Source organism: Etheostoma cragini, chromosome 1, assembly GCF_013103735.1.
Source record: "Etheostoma cragini isolate CJK2018 chromosome 1, CSU_Ecrag_1.0, whole genome shotgun sequence".
Taxonomy (NCBI): Eukaryota; Metazoa; Chordata; class Actinopteri; order Perciformes; family Percidae; genus Etheostoma; species Etheostoma cragini.
Genome location: NC_048407.1, coordinates 33,571,381 through 33,590,040, shown reverse-complemented (window position 1 = coordinate 33,590,040; position 18,660 = coordinate 33,571,381). Strand labels below are relative to the sequence as shown.

Below are 18,660 nucleotides of genomic sequence, written 5' to 3'. Positions count from 1 at the left end.
ACCCTCCTGGGTCCTGCTGCGTCCTGCTGAACCCTGCTGCGTCCTGCTGAACCCTGCTGGGTCCTGCTGCGTCCTGCTGAACCCTGCTGGGTCCTGCTGGGTCCTGCTGCGTCCTGCTGAACCCTCCTGGGTCCTGCTGCGTCCTGCTGCAATTATAGAGTAGTCTAGACCTGCTCTATCTGTAAAGTGTCTCGAGATAACTGTTATTAGGATTTGATCCTGTAAATAAAATTGAATTGAATTGAATGCTTTTATCAAAGGTGACTCACAATGTCTAAGTATGTCAGAGGTTGCACACCTCTGGAGCAACTAGGGGGTAAGTCTAACCACTTACCCAAAAGAATCGGGGCACAGTGGGGCAATTCCATTAAAAAAAAACTGTTGATATATAGTCTGCATTCCTCTCGCAAGTCATGTTGGGTTAAGTGAGCTCACGAAGACCTCAGTGGATAAAGTGGTTTACCAAGACCACTCAGGCTTTGACGTCATCTTTTAATCCCGCCGAGATCTCGGCCGTGCCGTTTCGTCTTCACGGGGCAGTCAGCTCTTTGGTTAAATGTCGAAAATGTGGTTAAATCCAAAGGAGCAATTGCTTTTGTTAAGTATTCAGAGGTGAGGCAATCTGTCTTTGTCTTCAGAGAAATCTGAAGTGGCGTTGTCACCTCTTTTGGAAGTGCAAGTATTGAAGAAAAGGGCCTTCTTGAGAGGGATTTGAAGAAAAGTGAAGTGGAGAACGGCAAATTGGATTGCCGAGCTGATTACCTTGAGACAGTTAGAGAGGGAAGTCTGGCAGAGTGCAGGTACCGAGCCATGGATCCACAGGTACTGCACCGGGATGAATGTGCTCGGTAGGGTTGGCTTTATTTCAACAGCTTCGTTTTTTTCTTTTTTAATTTTTTTAAATTATGGGTCAAGAATACAGTAGCCCAGAAAAGGAAGTGACTCTCCAACAAATCCAGGAACTCTACCGTAAATTTGCGAGTGAATGTCCAAGTGGGAATCTGCACTTACATGAGTTCAAGAGATTCTTTGGAATCAACAGCAACTCCACAGAAGAAGAATGTGCATACATGGAACATTTGTTTCAATCCTTTGATACAAATGAGGTAATGTAACAGGGTAGTGTGTGTGTGTGTGTGTGTGTGTGTGTGTGTTTGTGTGTGTGTATGTGGGTTGTGCGAGAGACAGAGAGAGTGTGCGTGTGTTGTTCGAGAGTGTTTGTGTGTGTGTGGGTTGTGCAAGAGAGTGTGTGTGTGTGTGTGTGTGTGTGGGGGTTGTGCGAGAGAGAGAGAGGGAGAGTGTGTGTGTGTGTGTGTGTGGGTTGTGCGAGAGTGTTTGTGTGTGTGTGTGGGTTGTTCAAAAGAGAGAGTGTGTGTGTGTGTGTGTGTGTTTGGGTTGTGAGAGAGAGAGAGTGTGTGTGTGTGTGTGTGTGTGTGTGTGGGTTGTGCGAGAGTGTTTGTGTGTGTGTGGGTTGTTTGAGAGAGTGTGTGTGTGTGGGGGGGGGGGGTTGTGCGAGAAAGTATGTGTGTGTGGGTGTGTGGGTTGTGCGAGAGAGTGTGTGTGTGATAAGTTAGAGATATGAATCTAGAAGTAAGTGAAAAAAAGTTGCATAATGTACATTATTCTAGGGAATGTTTTGCCACCAACTCACCAGACTTCATGCAAATAATCACCACTTTTAGCGTGTATGACGCCAGCATATCTCCACCAGTAAATGGGTGAATTAAAGGTTTAATTCAACCAAACCAGAGTTGTGATTGTTAGAACAGTAGAAAGACAAACCAAGACGGCTTTTGTTGTTTTTATTTTGTTTCATTCGACTTTGAACAAAGTGCGTTCTACGATGAGACAATTACAGATTATTTACATGGAGTCTGGTGGGTTTGGTGATGGGGATTTTGGGGCCGTTTCATATAAAAAGAAAAAAGAATCTTACCATTTAACAAAAAAGTCTAACTCTGTAAGGATCCTTTCCATAATGTTGTCAGAACCTTAGAATAATAACAATTAATAAATAAATAAATAATAAAACAGTGGACGTTAATTAATGGTGCGCAATTGGCGAGTGACTGTTTTTGTATCTTATTTCTTCTTGCTTGATATTGGACCAATTTTAAAGAACGCTGTCAGTCACTTGTCATTTGGACCCATGGAAAAATATGTTCCATATTGAAAAAAAAGTAATCCCTTAATAATGAGCTTCAATATTGGCTTTAATGTTGCATTATATCAGTCTTTGCTGGAGGGCAGTGTGACTGACCTACCTGTCCACCGTGCTGTTGGCTCCTCAGGATGGGAAAATAGACTTCATGGAGTACGTGGCGGGGCTGCACCTCGTCCTGCGTGGAAAACTCGAGGACAAACTGAAGTGGTCTTTTAAGGTTTATGACCGAGATGGCAATGGCGGCTTGGACCGACAGGAAGTGAGACAAATTGTCAAAGTAAGTATTTTATTTACGATCAAAATAAATCTGTAACTTTAGACTATTTTGCAAGATTGGATTGGGCACAAATATGATGATGAAGAATTGATGACATTCAGAAAGTGTACTGGGACAGAAGAGAGAAGAAACCATTCACATTTAGGAAGCTGGAATCAGAAGTTTGACCTTTTTTTCTTAGAGAATGACTCTAACCGATTATCAAAGTTGTTGACGATTTATTTAATATAATATACACATATCTATTTATTTAATAAGTAGCTCTGATATGATTGACAACATAAGCTAACAAGCCAACCCACCACAATAAATACAGTTACATCCCACCAGCGAAGACTAAAACTCAAATAGAGAACTCTCCTGTGAAATAACCCAAACTGCAGTACAAGATATACAAGTACATGCTACTGGAACGTTTTGGTGCACGTGCCAGAGCAATAAAATAAATATGATAAAACAATAAAAATTAATTAAGGTAACTTACTGTAATAATTTAAAATGAGATGTGCAAGAAAATTACACAACATGAATACATAAAAAGGAACAGAATGGTTCTGTTAAATGTCTTTAATGTCTACAGTGTGCATAAATGTCGGATGTTCTCTCAACATTTGAAGTTAAATCAACTTTTCTTCTTTTTTACCATGTGCTCAGATCATCAACAAGATAAAGAAGCACAACGATCCTGACGCAGGGAACATCGAAGATATTTGTGAAAGAATATTTGATCTGGTGGACAAAAACAACGACAGTAAGTCACATTACAATGTGTCCACATTTGTAAACACAAAGCCTCCATCTCTTGTCTTGTGCTGTTAAAATCGTGCTGTGTGTGTTCCTTCTCTTGTGAATTAGGGCAGATTTCTTTGGAGGAATTCATCGAAGGGGCTGAAAAGGACCCGTGGGTGATGGAACAGCTCCAACTGGACATCGGGCCCTTTGATTGGTTCCGTGAACGTCGGGAGAAGAAAACTTGACTTCATGATGTCCAGCGTATGATTTTATGACACACGATTGGACGCTAAGTGACAGTTTTAACCTGCCATCTGTGTTCAGTCCTTCAGAGAAACGCAGATACAGTACCGGGTGTGTGATTATCCAAGGATATAATCTGCAACGGGCTGAGATTCAGGATTATCTCAGAAAGCCTCTCACGTCTCATGTTTTTTGATTTTTTTTGCACTCACAAGTGGTACATTACAACTTTTGTTTAACCTCTCCAACCTGAGGTTCACCTATTGGCCAAACCCTCCTTTCCAGCACCTTGGAGTAGACTTTACCAGGGAGGTTGAGCAGATAGGCTCATACCCCTGTAATTGGCACACACCCTCTGGTCCCCCTTTTTGAAGAGGGGACCCACCACCCCGGTCTGCCACTCCTCGGGCACCGTCTCAGACCTCCACCTAATGCTGAAGAGGCGTGGCAACCAAGACAGCCCCTCCACACCTCACTGCCCGATGCTAGACGAGTGCAGATATGAGTCGCGCATGGGTCACTTTGCGCCAACTAGCGTATAAGATGCTAACGAGAGCCTTCTGTAACGTCAACACAGTTAACATGGACCTACTTAACCAAGTTGGTTCACTGCTAGCTTAGCTACAAGTTAGCCTCAAACACAACAAAGGCTGTCAGTTGAATGGCGTTTTGAGCTAACGTTAGCATCAATCAACCATAGATAGCTACTACGTTACTGAAAGGACTGCTAGCTTAGCTACAAGCTAGCATCAATCACAATAAAGGCTGTCAGTTGAAGGGTGTTTTAAGATAACGTTAGCAATAAAAAAAACGTAGATGGCTAAAACATTTTTGAAATGATTTCCATCTTCTGTTATTGTTTCTAATGAGAAAAGTTTATTATGTCATGGATTTCACAAATTTCAGTATGACATTTATGCCGTGTACCATCAATAATCTTAAAACTTGTTTCCCAGCCCTTGTGTCTTTTGTCCCTTGTTAACCAATTCAGTTTGTATTTATTCAACCCTTTTTATTTACTTGTGTATTAATTTGTCCAATCTGAGTTTTCTGTTGCATGACTAAAACAACCGTTGAACGTACACATGTGTAGCCACGCATGTTCCACCAAATCAAGTTCCTTCTCAAAGCAATTTTGCAGAGGTGCTGTCTGGAGCCTTTTCTGGGGTTCACCACTTATTTTAATTTCAGGTATCCTTTCCTGCATCATCCCTCAGTAGAAGCCCCTCTACGTCTCATTTTTTCCATACATCGGTCAAATGGTTTCCAGTTCTTCTACATGAAGATCTGCTCAGTAGGCTACTGTAGCAACATTACAACAACGCAGCTAAGGCTCATTTTCTACTACATGGTATTGTTTTTAATTTGCTTTCAACAAGTTGTATTGTGTGATGTTAAACATTTAGGATCCCACCTCCTACAAGAAAGCAATTATAAAAGTCTGTTTTGATTAAATGACCTGCTGTTAAGCCCTTGTATTAAAGAAGCACTTCAACACTAGAGGATGGAAGCTTATTCACTTTCTTGATGACACTAAGATAAGACGATCAACACCACTCTCATGTCATGCTAAATACACCGCCAGGAGACGTTTAGCTTAGCTTAGCATAGAGACTGAAAGCAGGGCTCTGTCCAAAGTTCATAAAGTCACCTATTAACGCTTTTTTAAGGTCACTGACTACTACTACTGACTGTTGTATCTTTATTCTGTACAAAAACTAAAGTGTAAAAACGATATGTTGTGATTTTAAGGCAACGAGTGTTGGAGTATTTCTTGGCCAGGCACAGGAGCTCTCTGAAGTCTTCAGGCGCCTGGCGACTTGGATTTTCGAAACTTCAGACACTTTTTATGCAGACTAGTTGCCCCCAAAAGCCCTCCAGCTGCCTCCAGGGATAAGGCCATCCTGGCGGCCACGTACACTACAAAGCTGCTAAATGTGACCTGGTTTTAAGTCCAGAGGGGTCTGCAGAGTGTCTAAGAACGGTGTGACATGAAGAAGGCCTGCAGAAGTGCAAGAAGCCAATCTGAGAGACCAGCAACCCCCAAGACCTGCGTGTAGTGCCAGAAGGACTGCCACGCCCACCATACACTGTAAAAACAATGGACGTAGCATCGGTGATGCCACCCGTTGGTTTGTGGGCCGAAGTTTTGAAGCCTTGAGTTTGCATTTTGACCGTTGCCATCTTGGTAGGCTAATGTTTACCGAGGTATTAAATCAAGTGATTTCTGTAGAAACTGAGTTCTTTTTTTAGCCAGTGGAGTCACCGCCTGCTGGAAATACTTCACCATACCTTTATCTGACGCCCCTTTACATTCACAAGTTTACATACATATATACACATTTTCTCTTGTTTGTCTTCTTGTTTTTTGCATTTACTTTAGAAAACCGTTGCTGTACCAAGGGAATTTCCCCACTGTGGGATGATTAAAGTATTATCTAATCTAATCTAATCTAAGAGAGATAGAGCATAGCTTTAAGGAGCTTCACTTTTCACAAGGAGGTTGCTGTTTGACGCCCATGTGGCAATTAACAGTCACAAGAGGGGCTGCTCCAGCACCCCAGTGGGTAACCAAGACTGCTCAAGGGCGGACCGAGGCAAGCGCGGAGACAATAAACACAGACTGCAACTTCGGACGATTAATCGATTGGCCTGCGTGCCTTCGTGCTAGCGTGGATTTTCATCGGGATGTCAGGAGCTGTGGTGTCCCTTCATTGAGCTTCGGCTAGATCCTGGAGGGCTGGTGCTCAACCGTGTGACTCTTATTCTGTGCGCCCATCTGGAATGGGAACTGTCGGGTTTCTGTAAATAACATCCCAGAGTCCAGTCTAGACCGGCTCTTTTATGAAAAGTGCAATAAAATAACTGTTATTGTGATTTAGCGCTATATAAATAAAATTGAATGGAACTGAATCTGGCGTCCACCTTCTACATTATGCTGAATCATGCACAAGTTAAAAGGAGCTGATGGAATAACATGTTACTGCAGTTGTACAGAAGCTCGTACGATGTCATGTGACAAATGGTGTTGTTGATAAGAGCATGTTGTAGTGTTTAAGCATGCTAATGCTACATTAGCTTGACTAGCAGCATTTCTCACAAGAATACAGACAAACATCCTCAGGGATTGTATGGCAGCACGGCAGCTTTAGTCACCTGGAGGCCTATGGGAGCTTTTACTGGATGGATTTAGCATGACTTAGTCTTAGCCTTTAAGGCTCTTTTGCTAATAGTATGATACCCGTTGGCTTTGCAGAGACACTGATGAGACACAGACATTTTGCATGTTCATTCAAATCACTGACACCCATATTTCAAAGTAACATGTTAAATGTGATTTCCTGTCTTCTAGGAGAATACTTGCAAAGACTTACATCATGTCACCTTATTATTGTGGTCCAACTCATGGTTTTGCGGTCATACTGTACAGACATTTGTGATGTGAGGCGGGTGTTTGTGAAGCCGGTAGATATCATACTGGAAGGCAAAGAGCCTTAAAGGCTAAAATTAGGAAGACAGGCTCAATCCATACAGTAAAGGGTCATGTGGGGTCGACTTAAAGGGACAGGAGAGTTAATGTGTCGGTGTTTGTGTCACGCGTCCGCAGGCGTAGGAAGGGAAGTTGTCTTTGATCGTGCTGCATTACATTTGAATAAAATCCCATTTAACCTGATGAACGTTGTTAGTTTCCTTGTATTTGATCACGCTGAATACTTTTTCAATGTAAAATGTAAAAGCGTGGTTGTCCCTGGCTTTTAAAACAAAATGTATTTAACCTTTATTTAACCAGGAAGTCCGTTGAGATTGAGAGATTTTAAAGGGAGACCGGGCCGAGACGGCACACCATTTACAATTTAAACAGAAAAACAGCCAAGGAAGTCCAAATCACACATAGAGGAAAGGAGCAGGTCACATTGGGCAGTTACATTTTTAAATTACATGGCGTTTAAACATGGCCTTAGATTCATTTAATGGGACCAGATCATTTAGATGGAGCAAGTTTTGCAAATTATTCCAAGACCATGGTTGCCTCTGGCTTTCTTCTTCTTCTCCCTCCCTTTGTATCTGTGTTTTGAAAGGTGCTATTTAAATACAATGTAGGCCTATGACAATTTATTATTGTTATTCTGGATTTAATTGAATGTACTTTTATATTTCCTCTATTCTATTTTATGCCTATATGTCCATTTCTTTGTTTTTTTGAAGAAGTTACCATTGCATTTCCAATGACAGCTTCATTGAAATGTGCATGAAAAAATAGACAAAAATATAAAATAGCTTGAAACAAGCAAAGTAACCCGCATGCACACGGCTGTTTCCTCTTTGATGGATTTTTTAAAACGCATTTATTTAAAATTTACAAACATTCGGTCATCACAGTTTAAAACATAAAATTATAAAAGAAAGATATTGCAACTTATACAATATGAGACCAGGTAACAGAAGTATTAATTACAATATGAATGGGTCCATGAAGTAAACTAAATAAAAATAACCAAAAAATAAACAAACCCCGTAAATAATATTGACAACAAATGTTTTTAATTAAATTAATTAGATTATCAGATATAGTTACAACTTTCTTATTTGTTACTAATATAAGACACTCAAAATATGTCAATTTCACTTTGGAATAGTTTAAAACATGGTCTTGAATTGGAAAATTATGATTTATGAATATGAAACTTCCCTTTCTCTTCGATGGAAGAACTCAGGCCTCCTGTCACCGTGACAGAAGTACGCATGCGCAGCTTCGTCCCAGTTGTCTGTTGACAAACGTGACCAATGCATATCTCTGTCCCATCGTCGCCGAGTGGACTAAAATGTAATTTTACGAGATTGTGTCGACGTTGCGAGGCTCCACGTGGATTCTTCATGAAGCTGTGAATCCGGTAAGCACTTTAAAGTCACATTTAACGGGTTCGAGTCGCTTGGCTGAGCTAATTCATCAAGTGGATAGCCAAGGGATGCAGTTCGATGCTAGCGAAGTTAGCATGTAGCAAAATAAAGTTAGCTAGCTGGGTTGACGTTAGCTAGAACGGGTATTTGTTTAAATAACAGGCCCAGGTTTCTACACCCACCCCCAGACCCCCGAGGCCTTCTCTTCTGGTGCTAGTCTGAAGCTTTTACAGTTCAAATTAGTCGCTGTTTGCATAGCATTTGGCTATGCAAGCTAGCTAGTAACTTGGCTAATGTCGAAACCTTTGCTCCCCACGGACAACTTTTAGTGTCGCTCCACTGTTAACAACACAGGGTTTCAATGGGAAATACCCTCAGCTCAGTCAGCGTTAGTTTATAGGCTCTCTGCGTTTTAGGTTTCTTAAAAAACTGCCATAATCTCCAGCGAAATAATCGAGCCCAGTTGCATGTCTGTCTGCAGAATCTTTACCATGAATCTGTCCCACCACCATGCAGTCCTCCCAACCTGAACCCAACCAGGACCTGGTCTGCATCGGACTGTGCACCTGCTATTTATTGCCTGTTACTCATCCATCCCATCATTTGGTGTTTGTGTCCATAAAATACATTGCACAAGTTGGATGGATCAGGAAATTCAAGAAACAAGCCATAAAGCCCCAGTTAGCATCACCGAGGATAGGTTATCCCACTGTGGTATGCGCGAGAGGACCAGTTAGACCTGATTTCCCCCCCCCTTCGTCACGTCGTGGGTTGGACTGTTCAGCAGGCTGGAGGAATTCAGCTAACCATGCAGGCTGTCGGTGCACGAGGCCTCCAATCCGTGGCCTGTGTACTCTTCTAGGTGTTTGCAGGTCTAGCTGCAACCCGTACCATGAGCCGCACCTGTCGGTCTGGTTTTAAGCAAGACTGGGCCCTCCTCCTGCGGAAATGGAGCCTGCAACCAACTGGAAATTGAGAGAGGCTTTTCTAATTACCGGCATGTATGAGTTCTGATTGGCCTACATCCCAACAATCACTTGGATCTCTTGGCCTACCTCTGAGGGCTTGCTGGGGAGGTTGGCCGGTGTACTGTGTATTTATTTAATTTACAGACTCAAGGTCCAGGTAAAAAGTACACATAACACATTACAAGAGGGGTACAAACCTCTCAAACACACATACACACACATACAGAAAAACTGACACAAAGGAGACACCCCGAAAATACACACATTCCTACATATATACTTACAAACATACACATAGCTACCTGAAAGCCATTTACTTGATCCTGGATCTGCCATTTGAGGATGCTTGTAAATATTTTAAGAGAGAGAGAGAGAGAGAGAGAGAGAGAGAGAGAGAGAGAGAGGTCTGCAAGTAGCTCTATTTGGGAAGACCTGCTCATTCATTTAGACCATTATACAGTATATGTATTATATTAGGGTTGTGCTCGATTAACAGAATTCTTAGTCGACTGTCAGTCTTATGATTTTGTTAGATGTGGATTGTGGACTCTGTATAATTGTGTGTGTGTGTGTGTGTGTGTATGTATGTTTTAGGTCTAAACTAAAACCATGCTGAAATGGCTGTCAGGTGAAGAGGGAGAGCCTGGCTCTGTAGTAAGTACATGCTTATCTTCCGTTACTTGGATGATCACGTTGAATTGTAATCCGTGTCTACACAACGGTCACATGTTATTTGTATGAGTAATCATTCGTGTCTCTCAGCTTGTTTCCATTGAGATGTAATACTAGACGTAATAATTCCAGACCTGGACAGATGCTTTTGTTTTCTACAAGCAGGAGTGATCCCAAAATGATTAATAAAGAGAAGTCTAAGTCTAAGCATACAGTATGTCCTAAAATGTTGCTATATTCATATATTTGTAGGACCGTTTCTACACTTCATCCATCATTACTTTTTCCAAACTAAAATGAAAACCATGCTACTGAGCGACCACAGGTTTTAGTCTTTTTTTTACCAATACTCTCATGGTACCTAGTGCTGCTTTACTATCACTAGTAATGGAATTGGCTTGGAACTAACACAGCGAAAGCTTTGCCCACTGTTTCATGTGCAGATTGACTGGAATTAGGCAGACTGCTGAGCACATGGCTTTGACTCAGAGAACCAAAGCTCACTCTTCCTGTGAGGGAGGATCACTGCTCTTCATCCCCTTCCTATTTACTCTACTGTCTAATCAGGTTATCTCTATAGTCAATCTTGCTAGGAATGCAATGATTGATGAAATTGCTTTCTGCATTACCCCTAATTGTACTTCATTTGAAAAGGGGACAATGTACACTGATCAACATTCAAAGCAAATGTAAGCGTACCCGAGTTAGCCATAGGCTAGTTTTCATCGGCAGTCCCCTAGCCAGATGTTATTAGGCATCCTAAAATAATAAACATCCTAAAATAAGAAACAGTTATAATACAATGAAGATATGTATACAATAGCCAAAAGGTTAAAAATTACAATGTTAAATCACAACAATCGAATAAACAAGATAAGTAAATAAAATCTAAAATAGATGATACAGTTGATGATACATTTGCTTTGACGATGTAAACGTCTGTTACCCATGCCAATAAAGCCCCTTTAAGTTGAATGGTGATCAGCTTTTCTCTGCGACGGGACACGATGCTCGACTTGGACGGGGTGATTGGCTGTCGAGTCGGGCTCCTTAGATCTTCACCACTACGTACGTTCCTGACTTAGTTTTGGTAGTTGTGGCGTTTGGTGTAGCTTTGACGTCTGCTCTACGTTCACCCAGCAGTCTTTTCATAAACTTGCACATGCTTTGCAAGCAGTGCAGCCATGCATTATTTAATCATATTTACTGCCCAAGCCCCAGTTTAGGAACCCCTGCATTACACTTAGGGAATAATCCCTATAGGGTTGACACAGTGAGATATAAATATTTAAAAGAAGAAGAAAAACATAACATGCATTTGGATAAGCACTTGATATTGGAAATGAATATTTATGTATTGAAACAGTGCATCCCTATTGCCCCATTTCAGAGCCTCTTTCAGTCAGAATCCCTGTTTTAAAAATGTTCTGTTGTCTTCTGGTTCTCCGTCCTTGTCCTCCTCAGTCTCACACACACTTAAATACACACACTCTAAAGCTGGAAGTGTACTACAGATCAACTCCAGATGATATTGCTCAGATATTACTCTCTAAAATGATGTTGTAAACAAATACCGGTGTACTCATTCCAGCACATTGTGTGTTCATTTGTTTATTCATGATGTGCATTCGGTGCAGACTTAAAAACCAAATACAGGGCCGTTATTTTGGTCACTAGCCCACCGTCTCCCCCATGTCTCCCCAGGGTCCAGGCTCTCCCCGTGGTGCTGCTGCTGGTGCTGCTGGTGAGTTCACTGTGGAAGAAATGTCGGAGCGGCTCACCCAAACCGAGCTGCTTGTCTCTCAGCTGAAGGAGCTGATCCGGGAGAAAGATGCAGCACTTCGCTCCAAAGATGACCAAATTAAGGTGAGGACAGTTTCTCCCCTGTCTCCTGTCTCTAGTAAAGAGGTGCGCTAATTAATGAGTAATCGCCAACTGAACAGGAAATTCCTCCGTGGTGATCACTGTTGAGCAGTTCAGTGTCAATTTACACACGTTTCACGGCAAAACGCAGTCCAGACTCAGACTAACCTGAAGTGGAAACACTGCACTGCCTCACGTTTTCTTTCACGTATTAGAGTGAATCAACTACAACTACACTGAAGCTATGCACAGCGGTTCTTGTGGATTTTGAGTTTTGGTTTACGTCAGTCATTGTGTGTTTACAATAGTGATATCAAATTAAAAAAATATTTCTTTTTATAATAGCACATAAAGAAAAACATCACCAGAAGAATATAACCGAGGCCTGAAGCGTAAAAGGCTTCCCACGGGCGTCTTCTGGTTTTAATGAGAACGAACACATTTAAGATTACATTTTGAATACAACTTCTTATCATCAAACCAACATGGTCTTGGAACAAAAAGTCACACGCGTAAACGTATATTATTAAATGTAGTTTTCCTAGTACTGAATGTTATAGTGTGTGCTCTGGGGCCGATCTGAGAGGGATCTGGATCAGCCTGAGCCAGACACAGTCGGTCACATGAGTGATGATTGATCCTCATGATTCTGCTCCTGTTAGTCACTGACTGAAATCATTCAGTAAGAAACTTAAGTTAACTATTAAACTGCCTAGTCAAAGTCTGCTTCCTTATATTAAAGACAGGAATGTGAGATTAGAGTTTAGCAATGATATAGGAAATGTTTGGCGAAGAAGCTACCTTACCTTGTAGGTGCTGTGGGAGACGGCTGCCTCTCCACATTTTAGCTCTTTTTACTTCCTCAAGTGCATTTGTGCTTTCCTACTCTCCCCTCTTATCTCCTATTTCTGTCTACTTTGTCATCCTTTGGAACTTTTCCCCCCTGCCGGGTTTTCCCACCCTCCCAAGTCACCTGACAACATCCCTTCATGTGACCACACGTACTGTGTGTTGTCCTGTGCATTGCATGATGTTATGTATTGTAGTCTTCTTTTCTTGCTAAAATGGATACTGGAAATTTAAATTTCTTAGCGGGAGTCATCCAAAAAGGATTAATAAAGTCCTAGTCTAAGTCTAAGAGTGCCAGTTTGTCCCCCTAGGTCGAGGCTTTAGTCTGGTGGGTCGGTTGAAGAAAGGTAGGCTGGTCTGGTTTGTAGGTAGTGCTGATACCAGTACTGCTGCTGAACACTTTAAATGCCCAATGTGTAACGTGATTATTATCAAAATCGGTCCGTTTTCATGAATATTAACCACCACCATCAGTTCCAAGGATTCCTAGTGGCTTGAAATTTTACATTTGCATTCACATGAACTGTGGTAGACGCTCCGTGTTCATGCTCCATCTTTAAATACGTCAGCTGTTAAGGGAGCTGTTAAGGGACATACGGGACATACGGGACATACGGGACATACGGCTCCGCCTTGACAGCATGAGACACTCACAGGTGCTGCTAATGCTGCTAATGGGTATCATCGCTTCCTGGCCCTGGCAAGTTTGGAGAAGAAGACATGGAGGACTACACGCATTTAAAATCCAAATTTCAGGAACAGGAGTCTTCTTCTTCACCCAGAAAAAGAAAAAAATATTTTGAAAAGAGCAAGAGGTTGGCTCTTTGAATCTGCCGTAGCTGTAATTTGGTCTTTTAACCGCGTGGCGTGAGAGAGGTGATTGCAAGATATGATCTCAACACTACACATTGGACCTTTAATGTTTCTTTAAATATTAAGTTACTTTTTGAAACACTGGTTCACATCAGCATGAACTGGATCCGTCCCACAGCACATATTTCAAAAGAAAATATGTCACTTTTGGAACTGGTTTGCCTGTTACTCACATTATTTCCTTGCAAGCAATGTAGCATTTAAAAAGCTATTTTTTAAATTAAGACTGGTGTTCACTCCACATGAAAATGCAACATTTCCTCGCTTCCATCAAACTTCACGGAGAACCACGAGGGCAAAACAGCATCACCGATATGTTTTTAACCTAATATTCTCTGGTCCAGATCAGCTAAAAACACAAACTCCGTCAGCACGTTAGCGTGTCGTTAACTACAGAGCTGTTTGAAATCCTTGGGCTACTGACAGCGTTTCAGCTCACTAGATATTTAGATAACGTACGTATATACACTCGACTGTTCTGCTGTTACAGACGGAACAAACCACAGTCCGTTGCCTCGTTTACCGTCTCTCTGCTCCCTCTGCAGACTGAAGATAGTAGAAAATACGTTATTTTTTTGAATAAAAGTAGGACATTAGGACTTTTGCAGGACTTTGCAAACAGGAATATCCACTCTGCAGATTACACTGCTATTGGCAGCATCTCCTCCATTGTTCCAGTTAGGACTGCTTCGGCACATGCTGCGGGGCAACTACGCACTCGAGTTATATTACATGAAACTTGAGGTGAAGGACAAATTGTCTGTGTGACTCAGGTGGAGAAGGAGACATGTGAGGCCAAATTATCGAAGCTGCGTCTGCAGAACAAGGCGAAGGTGACATCCCTCAACTCCCAGCTGGAGGAGCTGAAGAAACAACATGGAGGTCAGGGCACGCCAACACACAGCAAAAAGGTACCGCACACACACACGCACACACACACACACACACACACACACACACACACACACACACACACACACACATACACACACACAGCAATTTACTATTTTCACTTTTTTATTTAATCACAATTCTAATGCGGATGTTATTTATTTAGTTTATAGAAAAAATAAAAGATTAAAAGGAAAAATATTTTACTTTTTAAAATCCAGGTTACAAAGTGCTTCACCCTTACGTTAGGAGAATAGGACATTTTTTTGAAAAGACAGTTTACAGAAGGTTTAGGCTCACATAAAAGCAAGAAAGACTCTTTGATAAAAGTATGTTTATAAAAAGGGACTATAAGGAGACGGCTAACTTAAATCCGCGGGCAGATTGTTCCACGCCCTCGGGGTCCTAATTGCAAACACTCTGTCCCCTTTAGTTCTTCGTCAAACCTCTGGAAAAGACCTCCGCCCGAAGAAGTATAGTACGGTACTAGGACGTCATATTTATAGCGGGGTGCAGGGACATGACGAACCTTCAAAATGATCAGTTAGAATCTCACAATCTATTCACAATGGGAGCCAGAGTGAGGAGCCTAAAACAGGAGTGGTTTGACCGTGTGTCCCGGTTCTGGTTAAAAGTCCAGTACAGTCTAGAGAACGGCCGTGCAATGAATCACATTTTTCATTTCTGCCCCAAACAATAACAAAAACAAAGCAATCGAGAAAGACTTATTTTTCACTTTTTTTGTGTGTATTCTGAATGAAAAAAAAAGTCAAACGAGAAATGTATGATGGGAAATTTCCCAGGTTAAGGTGTTCTCACTGTTGATTTGTTTACCAGTTTCACTGCTTTTTTTAAATTCAATGAATGCAGCATTGTTCCAAAAGTCAATGAGTAATCATGGTAAATTACCGTGATTTCAGAATGACCAAAATAATTGGGATTATGATTTTTTTCCCATAATCGAGCAGCCTAGTCTGGAGTACGTTCATTGAGCAGTCAAGTTTATTTACCCCTAGGTGGCACAACCGCTACCAAAGTCATTTTAAAACAACACAGTTGACTTATGAAGTTGTTATGGGTAATATCTTAGGAAATTTGAGATGTGTTTCTGGTACTTCAAGGTGTGCATCAATCTTTTAGCATTGTCTTTGTGTTTCCTTTGCAGGGGTCTGCAGAAGGAGGAGGAGAGCATGCCAGTCGGGGCAAGATAGTCTTGCTAAAGAAAAAGGTGGAGGAACTAGAACAGCAGCTGGCACGAAGACAGCAGAAACTGGACCACAAGGTGAAGTATCTTCATCTACAGCTAAATGAGATGGATCTGTTCACCTCTTAGGTGTATGTACTATATCGGCGACGTTGTTTTGGTTGAAGATCACAAAGACGGGCTGCAAAGTGATATGTGGAACATTTATTGTAAATAGTTTGTTATGGTTTAAAACAAGTTAAGCCCAAAATGACCAATTAGAAAAGGCTTTCCAACTTCCTGTCTTGTTAGTTCAGTCCACTCTCTTGTGACTTATAGTTGATGTGTGTCTGTGTCTGTGTGTGTGTGTGTGTGTGTGTGTGGCTGTGTCGGTATTTCTTCCTTTCTTTTATGCACCACATATCTGAAACAAACACCCAGAAAACTTGTGATCTGCTCCAACTCTTAGTTCTTTTAAATCACGTCTCAAAACCTTTATGCCTCTTTAAATAGAGGAGTTTGCTTTGGTGGTTTGTGCATACAGTACATAAGCAACCATATTAAACATTAGTATGAAATAAAGAACATGCGATCATATATGTACATCTTGCACTGCAAAATAGCAATATTGTTGTTGTTATTTTACTTTATAATTTGCCTTCTTGTGGCATGGTTTCTAAGGTATAGGTGGAATTCACTAAAACATTATAGAATCAGAAGCACACAGACAATCGGTTTCCATTTCTCTAACTGAATGCTGGTTTCTTCTAGAGGAAGGAGGTCGAGTTACAGTGGCAGCGGGGCGAGGAAATGGACGCCATGCTGACAGAGAAGGACACGAAGCTAGCGGAAAAAGAAGCCTATATTGTTCACCTGCAAACAGCACTGGGAGGAGATCAGCCCATCACACCTGCACCACAACAACAGGTCATACACCTCCCAAGAGCATCATCTTTTCACATCTTGGGTTTACAGTGTGTCATTCATTTTAAAGGGGAACTATGCTTTTTTTATTGTGCTTAATTTACCTTAACTGAACAGCTTCTGAGTCATTGGTAGGGTTATATGACATTTTTCGGGTTGAATGGTGGTTCTCTCGCTCCCCCCTAGAACCTGTGAGCAGAGAAACCACCTTTGCAACTTTTGGCCGGCGGCTCGCCACGAAGGATCGCGTGACATCACGTCTCGCGATGTAATGAATTGCTTCACTGCACTGTACAAATACGCCAATTAGGGAACCGGCTAACAAGGTAGCGATGGAGTTCGTCACGGCTGAGCCGGAGAAAAAAGAAGCAAAAAGCTAGGAAAGTAGGTAGGAAAGCATTGTCGGAGGAACATAGAAAGAAGACACGGCAGGCTGACCAAGGGAGGGGTCAGGCACCAGTAAACATAGGAGCTTTGGGGGTGGGGGGGTCTGCAGAGAAAACTGTGAGCAAAAAAGAGAAGGCCAAAACTGCATAGCGCCCCTTTTAGTTCAACCCAATATTCTTGTATCATGGCAACCGCACATTAAAATACCTTTATTTGACCCCATTTTTCTTACTTTCAGTCTACCATGTAATCATTGTCTATTGTTTGCCTGTATTTCTTGTGTGTTTACTTGTTTGTGAGTTTTGTTTTTTGCTGTTATTGACGAAAATGCTGCTGCTGTAATAACATAATGTCCCCGTTTTGGGATGAATAAAGTATAATCTAATCTAATATAACCGTAATGGATGTTTATGGCAAACTCATATGTTGATCTATGCTTTACCTCCTCAGGTGGCAGAGGTCAGTGGAGCAATGCAGGATCTGCAGCTGCTGGTGCAAAGCCTGACCAAGAAGGTGGGAGATGGGGAAGAGCGCTACAGTTTGCTGCAGGAGCAGACAGACAGCCTCAAAGAGCTGCTGGTAACAGAGAAGGAGCAGTACGTTCAAAAGGAGACCATGTACAAACAGAACGTACGTTTCACTCACTTTCTACTCTGGCATAAATCTGCCTGGTTGCACAGGAACATTAATTAATTAAGCAGTGACGCTTGTGTTGAAATGAAAAGTGACCGACAACCTAAAACACAGAACGTTCTTAAATAACTTCCCTTTAGCCACTGGAAGGATTTTAATCTCAAACATCTGTGCAGGAGGTGTTGAGTTTCATACAACAGTTAATGCAACATAAATGAGTAAATACAGTAAAAACGGTATTTCTTTAAATATAGGATTTCAGACTCTGTTATTTTTTCTGCTGAATTTATCCTGTTAGAGTATACTTTGTATGGCTGCAACTAACGATTATTTTCATTGTTGATTAATCTGTTGATTATTTTCTGAATGAATGGAATAGTTGTCTGGTCTCTAAAATGTTAGAAAATCGTAAAAAATGTGGATCAGAGTTTCCCAAAAAGCCCAAGTTGACGTCCTCAAATGTCTTGTTTTGTCAACAACTCAAGGATACTCAGTTTACTGTCACAGAGTAAAGAAGTAATTAAAACATATTTACATTTAAGAAGCTGGAATCAGCAGTTTTGCTTTTTGTTTCTCACAAAAAATGACTCAAATTGACTCGATTAAATCTATTATTAAAATCGATGCAGATTTATTTACTAATTGACAACTAATGGATTCATCTTTGCAGCTCTAGTTGTCTTTATTTGATATGAGAAGTGCTGCTATCTTATGTCCGAGGTTGTGCCCTGTGTTTGTTTTTTTAGATCCAGACATTCAAAGACATCATTATTCAGAAAGATAACCAGCTGCTGGAGATGAACCAGATGCACGAACAGGAGCTCTTCAAGCTAGCAGCGAAGTCTGACGCCAGTGCAGACTTAGAGCAGGTAGACAACACTCTGTTGTAGATCTACATCTTCTACATCTAAATTAATCAATGAGGAAACACTTAAAGGTGCTCTAAGTGATATCACACGTTTTTTTTTGCTATAAACATGTTTTATCACATACAGCTAACATCTCCTCACTATCTGCTAGCTGTCTGTCCCCAGAACACACTGTAAAAAACATCTCACTATCTGCTAGCTGCCTGTCCCCAGAACACACTGTAAAAAACATC

The 18,660-nt window shown here is 41.4% G+C and overlaps 2 protein-coding genes across 5 annotated transcripts in view; both read left to right on the top strand.

Moving 5' to 3' along the window:
• The first annotated feature begins 511 nt into the window (after window positions 1–511).
• LOC117941761 (guanylyl cyclase-activating protein 2-like) lies at window positions 512–3,985 on the top strand. The gene is made up of 4 exons (XM_034866824.1): window positions 512–1,106; window positions 2,292–2,441; window positions 3,096–3,192; window positions 3,297–3,985. The coding sequence occupies exons 1-4, from the start codon at window positions 906–908 to the stop codon at window positions 3,416–3,418; spliced, it is 570 nt and encodes a 189-aa protein (XP_034722715.1). The 5' UTR covers window positions 512–905; the 3' UTR covers window positions 3,419–3,985.
• Window positions 3,986–8,167: 4,182 nt separating this feature from the next.
• si:ch211-220f16.2 (golgin subfamily B member 1) overlaps window positions 8,168–18,660 on the top strand; it is a 44,278-nt gene continuing 33,785 nt past the window's right edge. For all 4 annotated transcript variants that reach the window (XM_034898151.1, XM_034898066.1, XM_034897983.1 and 1 more), the window contains exons 1-8: window positions 8,168–8,308; window positions 9,878–9,937; window positions 11,660–11,821; window positions 14,314–14,451; window positions 15,597–15,713; window positions 16,386–16,541; window positions 17,376–17,555; window positions 18,305–18,427. In XM_034898151.1, coding sequence (XP_034754042.1) covers window positions 9,893–9,937; window positions 11,660–11,821; window positions 14,314–14,451; window positions 15,597–15,713; window positions 16,386–16,541; window positions 17,376–17,555; window positions 18,305–18,427 — 921 coding nt within the window. In that variant the 5' untranslated portion in view covers window positions 8,168–8,308; window positions 9,878–9,892. The remainder of the gene's footprint in view (window positions 8,309–9,877; window positions 9,938–11,659; window positions 11,822–14,313; window positions 14,452–15,596; window positions 15,714–16,385; window positions 16,542–17,375; window positions 17,556–18,304; window positions 18,428–18,660) is intronic.